Raw genomic sequence first — 9,989 nt, forward strand, 5'->3', positions numbered from 1 at the left:
AACAGTACAGCAAGATGTGGGGGATTGATATATAATGCAGAAGGTAGGCTAACTGAGGCCTTCTTGCTAAGATTAAAGGCTTTTGATAACCTCTCTGTAGAATTATAGGGATTCTTGATGGGTATGCGAAGAGCTTGGGACCATGGTTTCTAAGAGATCAAGTTATGTGAGAATTCTATGGAGTCTATTCATATACTTGAAAATGAGATTCCTGAAGTGCATGATGATTACAATCTCATTTGTAAAGCTCATCAAATGCTCCAACAAGATTGGCAGGTCTTGCTGGCTCATGTGGATAGAAGTGAGAAGACAGATGCAGATTTCTTCACAAAGAGAGCCCTTTCTCTTCCTTTAGGTCTTCACATGATCCTTGGTGACATAGCCATGGACATGCTGCGAGATAATGACATTATGTAGATTGGTTTCTTTTTCCTTGTTTTTTTTCCCCCTTTTCTGCTGTATCCAAAAAAAAAAAAGAAAAGAAAAGAAAAGAAACCGAAGGATTGCTTTGAGTTGGAAAGCAATTTTTTCTAAAGCTAAGAAAGATAAAGGCCTCGTAAATAAGGATTTTGATCTCCCTAATTGTCTGATTAGATCTTTGCATTACCTTCCTCAAGTCTATTTAGGACAAACCATCCAGGTCTTCAAATTGCTTTTGCTAACTGCTACTGCTTCGAGAAGGAAGCTCTATTTTGAATGATCATTCCTCTCTCCTCACAACAAAGCATTCAAAAAGTTGAAGGATGTCATTTTAATTTTTGAATTATCCCATACCCATATGGCGCATATTAATTCTTTAACGTTTTACATGACAAAGCGAGGGTCCTAATAAATTATTAAAACGCCCGAGTTTCATCTAAAGGCTTCATGTTACACTACTTTAAGACATGATCAATAGATAGAGTGAGAAATGGTGCTCCATCCTAATCTTATGGAGCAATAGACAGTAAGAAAGGGAGGGATTCGTTTTGCAGTCTTCTAGCTTTTACCCATCCCTTAATTATTCTCACCAACCTGTGCAGACTTGCACTAATTTGACTTGGTGCATGCCGTCCACAACCACGTTGAAAAGTCAACAAAACACAGAAAATCACAGATTGTTGACCGTGATTTTGGGGTGGCATTACTTATGCTTTGACATACATAAAAACTTCATTGGCATCGCACCTGTAATGGCCTACAACACTAAAATATTATGGGTCATACAGACTTCAAGATGTAAAACCCGGGTGGAAAGTGATAATGAACTAACAAAACATATGAAGAAGCTAGAGAATTATCTGTTGAAGATGCGCACTGCAATAGGCTAAGAGTTTATGCAATTCATCACACTACGACAAAACATGCACTGCAAATGCAGATTCCAGCATTGCTTCTCCCGACCCAAGTCATCAGGGGATTGAATCCTATCAATCTCAAGAAACCGAAAGGTCCCGGCACTCTACAAGGTGGTTAACTTCTACTGTCTTTCATAACTTGATATCACAATGACCAAAATCACCAGTTGAATCAAAGTGCGGCACATATCATAACATGAACAGATGCAAATCTATAGCAACTCATCCATGGAATCTGTCCTCAACGTGCCAAAAGTTGAAATGCTGATAACTGAAAACACAGGTAAAAACAAAATTGCTGATACCAATCTGATCCTATGAAGCCAAGAGTGCTTCCAGCTTTGAAATTTGGTCATCCTCGTTTTTTGGAATAGGATCCTGGTCAATCTCTTGATACAAATCATGCTTCCACTTCTCAATTCGAGGCTTGCTAGAATGATAACCTTGTCTTCCATTGAATCTATCTCTTCCCCTATAATTGCCGCCACCGCCACCGCCCTGGTACCTTCCTCTCAATGAGAAGTCATCCCTCCTAGCTTCACCCTTGTTGGGTGCACTGTCTACCGCCAATTGCTTCTCAGTTCTATCTAGATGGCGGAAGTTGCTGCTTCTGTCATCCCTCCTTTCATTCCTTTCTGGTAGGTAGTATGTTTGGCTTGACTTTAAATCCTCAGTTGCAGCTGGATTAGCATCTCCTAGATCTGCTGGAATCTTCTTCTCCCTAAATGCAGGTCTTTTCTTGGTGGTTGGAAGAGGGTCATCTTTCCTTTGAGAAGAGCCATCTTTTCTCTGTGAAGTATTATCATCCGGTTTAGCTACTGATTTTTCATTTCTTTGATCTCTACTTCGTCCGTGATATTTCTCTGCCCTCTCATTATGGTGATCCCTTGAGTCCTTCCACCATCCATGCTCTTGAATAAAAAAGTAGGCACATTATTACTTTTCATGGGCAAACTAAGATGGTGATTTGGATAACAAACTTGGTGGAAAGAACAAAAAGTCATAGATAAAACTGGATCTCAACTTCTGTAAACAAAAAAGGAGATATTGTAATTTAGCTTCCAGAACCTCAATCTGTTTTCTGACCATGTTTCATACCACAGTAACTAAAGCGTATTACAACAGAAAAACCATCACAGAATAATGAGTCTTGAGAAACCACTAGGGAATTATCCCAAGGGAAAATTCAATAATAAGGTTTTGCTTACAAAATTTCCCATTCAAATAACATGCATGGACACTAACAGGAGAATGATATCATAGCATTTTAATTAACAAGAACATATTAACTGATCTGCAGCATGCACTAAAAACTATCACATCACAGACTCCAGAGGTACATGTTTACTACGCAGTAAAGGAAAAAAAGATGCAGAATTTTCGACATCACCAATTCACCTTATACGTTACATATATGACATTTTGGACAGATGGAAGAGAAATCCGAAACAAGGTTGGAGTCAACGTGGACACATCAATTTCATTGAAAATGAAGAGAAATCTATTCCCATAAGCATGTTAGAGGGCACTCAAATTCTAGCATCGTGCTGAAATTTAAAATTGCAAAGTTAAATCCTACTGCAGGCGGCAAGAAATATGATTGTGCAAATAGAGCCAGTTTTACAAATCATAGATGCATTGAACTTTGTGACATGACTAACAAGGTAACAATAAAAATATACACAAGGAAACTCACCACCAGTTGCCCTTCGACCAACCTGCCTGGCACTACCTCGCTCATCATGCTGTTATAAATATGCACAGGCAAGCCTAAGATGGTTATATATGGAAGTACTTGAAGGCAAGGAACTGAACAAGAATGCTGCTACTTGGCCCCAGAAAATATTTTGCATGCACTGAATAATAATAAAGCAATTAAAATTACAGAATAACAGTTTCACTGATGAGAAAATTTTTCACAGTAGAATTTTTTTTCCAAGTCATTGCAAATGAGTACAAACAACTTCTTGTGTATCCTGCTTGTAAAAAGATAAAGTAATGATGCATTCTAACTCTGCACAAATTTCAGCTTGCGTCACCACAATAGACTGCAATCCTTGCAATCTTGAACATGTTGCCACGCATTCCAACTACCGCAGTAGTCAAACATAGAGAAACAGCCAGTTGTTTATGATTTGCATTGAGATGGAAAAGATAGAAAATGGCAGTTATTTTCTCCCTGATGATTAACACATGCCAAGTAACCATTGGTTTCTCTTGCCCCCCTACCCCCAAAAAAATGGACATATGATATACAATAAAGTTAACTACCTTTTTTTATTTATTTATTTGGGAAAAAGTAAAAGGTGTTCCACAATAGCTTCACTAGTGATCATAGTCTCACTGTCTCAGATGTATCCCTCGTCTTCAAGAATATGAAAGATCATGGATCTAAAAACGAAGAAGGCAATTGCCATCTTTCTTTGACAGTTTAATTTTTTTATTTTTATTTTTTCGAGTTGAATCACTAATATGAAGCAATCTAAGGCTCTGTGCGGTTACCTTGAAGGAAATGGAAAAAGGATTCCATTTCAAGAAGTTCAAAGCATGCAATATCTATCACGCCTCCATTATCATCACTCAACAATAACATCATTTTTTTTATTCAGGGATGCAAAAGCCATTTCTAACCTAAAAGTCACTATCTTATCCCATTCCATTATGCATACCAAACGGGCCTACAATGACGGGGCCAGGGGGGCTAGAACCTAGTTCATATTTCATAGGTCTACAACCACTCCTGCACAACCAATTATAAGAAACATGTAAAGAAGCACAAAGTTACAAAAGCATCTAGCAAAGAGAAGAATTTCAAGGGATAGAAATAGTCAAAAACAATTCTTCTGCATAAAACTCCTACAACACCTGAAAATAAGAGCGAGATCTTGGTAGATCAGTAGGATCAGATAAATGTTTGGACGTTTCATAATGTTCATTTGGTTTCTTGTCTGAATCCTTTTTCACAGCCTCAGCTTCTTTCTCAGGATCATGAGTTAAAGAGGCCTCATGTGGCACCACATCATTCAGCCGGTGCTGGTGTTTGTGAACCTTGCCATTGCGATCTACATTGTTTAAATCAGCACTACTGGTTACTCTGCTTCTTTCTCTCTCTTGCAATCCATCCCTCCTGAACCTCTTCGGACTAGAAGCAGCTCCAACCAAATAAGTTACAAGACCTCAGGATCAACAATTGAACATAGCAATCTACTAAATGTATTCAAACAAAGATGCATCCAGTAACACACCTTCGACAGTTCAGATTCATGTTAAGAGTTAAAAGAATGAAAATAGATCAAATGGGTTTTAGAAAAAACAAGTCATTAAAGAATTGAATATGTTTTTTTTTTCCTTGCCTCAAAATAGCGATATAGGATGCTACAAGGAACCACATGTCGTAGCTAGCCAATGAAAATAAATTTGCTTTTAGATATTCACCATCGAGAGTCACGGATAGAATCAATTCCATGGCAATCAAGGCGTTTCAACTAGAAAAGAATAAAAGACTGTAACTTGAAATCGATTCTACATTGGAATTGCACACGAATGGTTAGCTAGCAGGAATAAATTCCCGAGCTCGAATTCCAAGTATCAGTCAATGAATCAACGGACAAATTGACGTATCGCAAGTCCTTCAAATCATCGGAAAACAGTCATAGTATAGGGAAAACTTCATATACGAAATCTTTCAAATTTCACATATTATTTCAGGAGAAAAATCAAATTTTGGCGGGGAACAGGCGCGAAATCCACCAGGTTCAGATGGAACAGTTAAAGAGAAAGGGCGAGAAACAAGCACCTTGGTTCTCGATCAAATCTAGAACTCCGTCGGGCGGAGTCGCGACCCTCTCGACGAGACATTGGCCTCCGCTACATCCACAGCTAAAACAGACGAGAAAGAAGGCTTCTAGACTTTCAGATTTTCTGCTCCTCCTCTCATTATATAAGGGAGAATATCCGCTCGGCGCTGGGTGGGATTTGGGGATTTTTCAATTAATCGTCCTTTGTCTCAACCCTCAGGCGAACGATTTGGCATGTTGCTAATTTACCATCGCAGTTAGAGTAATTTACTATATATATCTAATATTATAAACAATTTTAGATATTAATTTAATATAATTAAATATATCATATTTTTACATTTTTATTATATTTCTTAGTACGTATGTTATAATCTTAAAAATAAATATAATAAAATGGAGGGAGTATTTTTTTTTTAAGAACAACAAAGCAAATTAACTAAAAATCAATAATCATGATAATAGAGGGGCTTTTACAAATATAACTCGTATTATAAAACAAAACCAAATAAATAACCCACATTTATTATGTTTTGTATTCGATTTATTATATTTGTTAACAGTTAACGTTATATTATTGTATATCAGTGATAAATTCTTTATAAATTTTTAAATTTTTAATGGTATACTCCTTGTATATAAATGATAAACCTCTTCTATATTAATAATAACAGGCTATACTTTTAAATTTTTAAAAATTTAGCCTATATTTTCTAGGCAAAATTTTTGTCCACTAGTGGGCTTATTTATCCTAACATATACTCCGTTAAAAAATATAAGTCATTTTTTGAGAAGTTTGATATTAGTATTTCAATGTTTTTTAAATTTTTATAATAAATAAATTATTTTATATTTATTTTAAAATAAAATATTCTATTAAATATAAGTAAATATAGAAGAATGATATTAATTTAGAAACAATCAATTACTTTATTGAGGATGAAATTCAACTAAAAAATAATATTTATTCATTTTACTTTTTATCAGCATGATATTTATTTTTAGCTTTAAATACTATGTTAATTCCTCGACCCTTTTTATTCTATTTCTATGACCCCCTTTTTTTTATGGTCAAGTCATTTTACAAGAATTAATATAACATTTAAAACTCATTTTTTAAAATGCTCTTTCATTACTGTTCCTATAATCTCAATTCAAGTAATTAATATTCCTTCCGTCTTAAATTATAAGATATCTTTAGAGAAGATTTAGTGTTCCAAAATATAGAATACTTTGACAAAAATAAAGTTTTATTAATGATACTTTTCTAATATTATCCTTCCTGTATATTCTCTCTTTTCAATATTCTTTTATCAATGAAATATTAAAGGAAGGACGTTTTTAAAAGTTTATGTTTTTATTTTTAAAAAATAAAATTTTAAAATATATTTAATAAATTTTATTGATATATAAAATTTTATTTAAAAATATTTTATAATTCGAGAGGGAAAGAGTATATCTTTATAATAAAGATATGAGAGAATAATTATTTTTTATTACCCCTCTGTTTCTTTTTATAGGAACCTTTTTGGGAAGTTTGTTTTGGTTCTTTTTATTGTGAACTCCAAAACTCCAATGCATTAATCTTTTTTTCATACAAAAATACCTTAATTAATTATTCAGAAAAACGAAGATATATTAATTAAGTAGAAAGAAATTACTAAATAATTTTAAGAGTAATTCTGAAAAAGCAATGCTAAATTTAATACCACCGCCTAAATTAATTAATTTTTAAATTTTTGTAAAAGGTTTAAAAGAGTCTATATATATATATATATATAAAACCAGTTGTAACCTGTGGTAGTATAGTAGTAGATCTTAAAATTTAAAAAGTAATAATAAAAGAATGAGGCGGAGCCAAATTAATCCAACTCGATTCATTTATGAGACTATGGCCCCTGCAATAAATAGATTTGGATGGGCACCAATTTTTGGGTTAATGTAGGCCAAATTAATAATAGGTTATGTTTTCCTGCTTTTTTAGCAGTTACTAATCACATTAAGATGTTGTTTGGAAATGAATGAGATGAAATGAGTCAAAAAAAAAATTAAAGTACAATTATTAAGATGTGGAAGAAGAGATAAGTTAATATGTTCACGAAAGAATATGAATAATTTAATTTATAAAATTAAAAGTTATAATTCTTAAAATTTACAGTGAGTGTAATAATTCTTACATTTGACATATGTTGTGTTTAGTTTTTTTATATTTATTATTAAGAATTGGATAATTTAATTTATTTTTATTCTTTTTTAATTAATTTTATTCCATTTTTTTAAATGAAGCAAAAGGGTAATAAGTTTTGCATTCACGTTAGGTAGCTGGTTGTGACCACTTCCATAATGTTGTGAATGTTTTTGGGAGGAAGATTGCTTTTGTTTTTTGTTTTTTTTGGATACATTTTGCTTTTGTTTTTGTCTACTCTTTCCTTATGAATGAACATAAAGTGGTTAGAGTTGATAATCCTGACAAATCAAACTCAAATAAGCTCAATTTGAATAGCTCAAATTTCTTAAAATGCCAGAATAACTAAGCCTAATCCAAATTTATTTGGGTTTTGCGCAGCCAAAATACCCTCAATTTTTATTTTTAAAATTAATTTTAATTTAATTTTTTATTTTAAAATTAATTATTTATATTTTAAAAAATATAAAATATATTTTTCAGATGCTTAAACGATATATAAGACTCAATTTTTTAAAAAAATATATGGATCTTAAAATCTAAAAATCAGTATTGAAATACATTTGAAATATTATTTTAAGATATTTCATAGATTAAAAATAATAAAAATATGATAACATAAATATTTTTACTTTTTTTAAAAAAATATTTATAGTAATTCACTCAAATATAAGATACTTTATTATAAAATAATCCAAAACTTAAAAAATTAGTTAATATATATTATATTTTGTATATTTTTAAAAATATAATTTTTTTTATTTAGGTATTTGGGTCAAACCCTAACAGAGGCCTGAACATTAAAAATTTATTATTTTACTAAACTTGATTTTAAATTTTTTTAGACTTATTTAAGTTGATATGTCAGATTTGACCTCAGTTACCAGGGTTTAAAAATGATAAACATTGACCATATTTCATTTCCTTTTCGTCATCCTTCTCAATCCACAGATGTGATTTATTTTCTTGCCTTTTCTTTTGTAATCAAAGACTAACGTGCTTTACGCGTGTTAGTACCTCTCATATACTTGATTTTTGCTACTTATTTTTTTTGGTCCTTTTTTTCCTTTATTCACTACTTCATTATGCTCTTGTTTCCTTCTTTTCGTGCCCAACCAAATACTTCCCTATGTTTTCATTTACTCAGTTGATAAAGATATTCTTACATTTGGGTTGTAAACAATGTATCATGCTCAAAACATATTGATTTTATTTGCTTAGAGATGGATCTATCGTTGATGTTATCCAATTTCCATTATTTTATTTTATAAAAGAAAATACTATTCATTAGGTTCCTATGAGTAATATTAAATCTTTATGAATTTTTAAAACCATCAAATAAGATACCATAACTGACAATAAGCCATCACAAATAAAAATACAATATTAACATATTTTAAATTATATCATGAGTGATACAAAATTATCATGAATTCATAAAAGTAGAGCTATGCAAGTGGCCTAGTAACCCAGTCAACTCAATCTTGCCTGAGTTAGCCGGGCGGCGCATGGGGTTAGGATCAATTCTAACCCTACCTACCTAAAAATATTTATATATTTTAATTTTTTTTAAATTTTTTTAAAACTTAATTATTTTTATAGTGTTATTTTATTTAATATTTTTATGTATTATATTGTTTTTATGTTCATTATGGATATTTTTTGTGATTTCAATTTTCTAATCTTTTTAAATATTTGAAATTGATTTTTTGCATTTATATCATATAAAAATGATGAATAATTGTTAATTATATACAATTTTAAAAAGTATTACTTAAAATTTTAATATTAGTTTTATAAAAAAATCCATTTTAAATCATTATAATTGTATTTTTTGTTCATTAATAAAATTATTTTTAAATTGGGCTAGGTGAAACTTAACTCAACCCGACCCATGTGCACTTCTATCTAAAAGCATCAAATAAGATATTATAAATGACATTAAATCATTACAAATAAAAAAATATAATAATAAGATTATTGGCACATTTTAAATTATGCCACGAGTGATATTAAATTACTAACAATCCACAAAAGTGTCAATTGTAATATCGTGAATAAGACTAAGTCATTGCATCTATTAAATCTCATATTAAAATTTTCTAATCAAATTATTTTCTAAAAAAATTCTCTCTAGAGATTTCTTTTTATTCTTTTAGAATTCACCATAAATGATACTAAATTATCATATGCATTTAAAGCGTCAACCAGTGAATTATGAGTAATACTAAATCACTACAAGTTTGGTTAAATTTTTATATCATGATAATAATAAAGGTTAATCCAAAATAATATTTTTTTTTATAAAATTGAAGAATCAAAACTTAAATAATAACATTTTTAACTACGTGAATTTTAATTTCCATCACATGTTATATAAGCCACAAGCTCTTATCCTAGGTCAAGTCCTCTCATATAATAGATAATTTGTTTTCATTAATTTTTATTCATTTATTTTTATTTTGCATGTGATTATAAAGGATAATTAAAGATATTAAAAAGCCAAATTTAATTTTATACAATGAACTTAGATAATTTGGGGTAAATGTTTTTATGAACAAATGTTATATAGTGCCTATATCTTTTTCACATACAACTAACTTCCAAAATTTTTTTTTGAAAAGCATCATTTTTCCTTATATGGTCTTTTAAGGTTTTTTTAAACTTTGG

At 30.9% G+C, this 9,989-nt stretch overlaps 1 protein-coding gene across 1 annotated transcript; it reads right to left on the reverse strand.

The window, feature by feature from the left end:
• Nucleotides 1-1,133: 1,133 nt before the first annotated feature.
• On the reverse strand, nucleotides 1,134-5,567 carry LOC129286721 (uncharacterized). Its single transcript, XM_054922729.1, has 4 exons — nucleotides 5,134-5,567; nucleotides 4,203-4,479; nucleotides 3,034-3,082; nucleotides 1,134-2,248 (listed from the first exon to the last, which is right to left on the reverse strand). Exons 1-4 carry the CDS (start codon nucleotides 5,193-5,195, stop codon nucleotides 1,653-1,655), a joined length of 984 nt encoding a protein of 327 aa, XP_054778704.1. The 5' UTR covers nucleotides 5,196-5,567; the 3' UTR covers nucleotides 1,134-1,652.
• Between the last annotated feature and the right edge of the window lie 4,422 nt (nucleotides 5,568-9,989).

This window comes from Prosopis cineraria, unplaced genomic scaffold (genome assembly GCF_029017545.1).
Source record: "Prosopis cineraria cultivar Desert tree isolate PC_DT_omini unplaced genomic scaffold, ASM2901754v1 PC11, whole genome shotgun sequence".
In the NCBI taxonomy this organism is placed as follows: domain Eukaryota; kingdom Viridiplantae; phylum Streptophyta; class Magnoliopsida; order Fabales; family Fabaceae; genus Prosopis; species Prosopis cineraria.

What these genes read in the sequence shown, in the direction of transcription:
- LOC129286721 (XM_054922729.1), bottom strand. Translation starts at nt 5,195, where the DNA reads ATGTCTCGTCGAGAGGGTCGCGACTCCGCCCGACGGAGTTCTAGATTT. An exon ending in AGATTTGATCGAGAACCAAG is followed by an intron (nt 4,480 to 5,133) that starts GTGCTTGTTTCT and finishes AGCTGCTTCTAG; the next exon opens with TCCGAAGAGGTTCAGGAGGG. An exon ending in TGGTCGAAGGGCAACTGGTG is followed by an intron (nt 2,249 to 3,033) that starts GTGAGTTTCCTT and finishes TTTTTATTCAAG; the next exon opens with AGCATGGATGGTGGAAGGAC.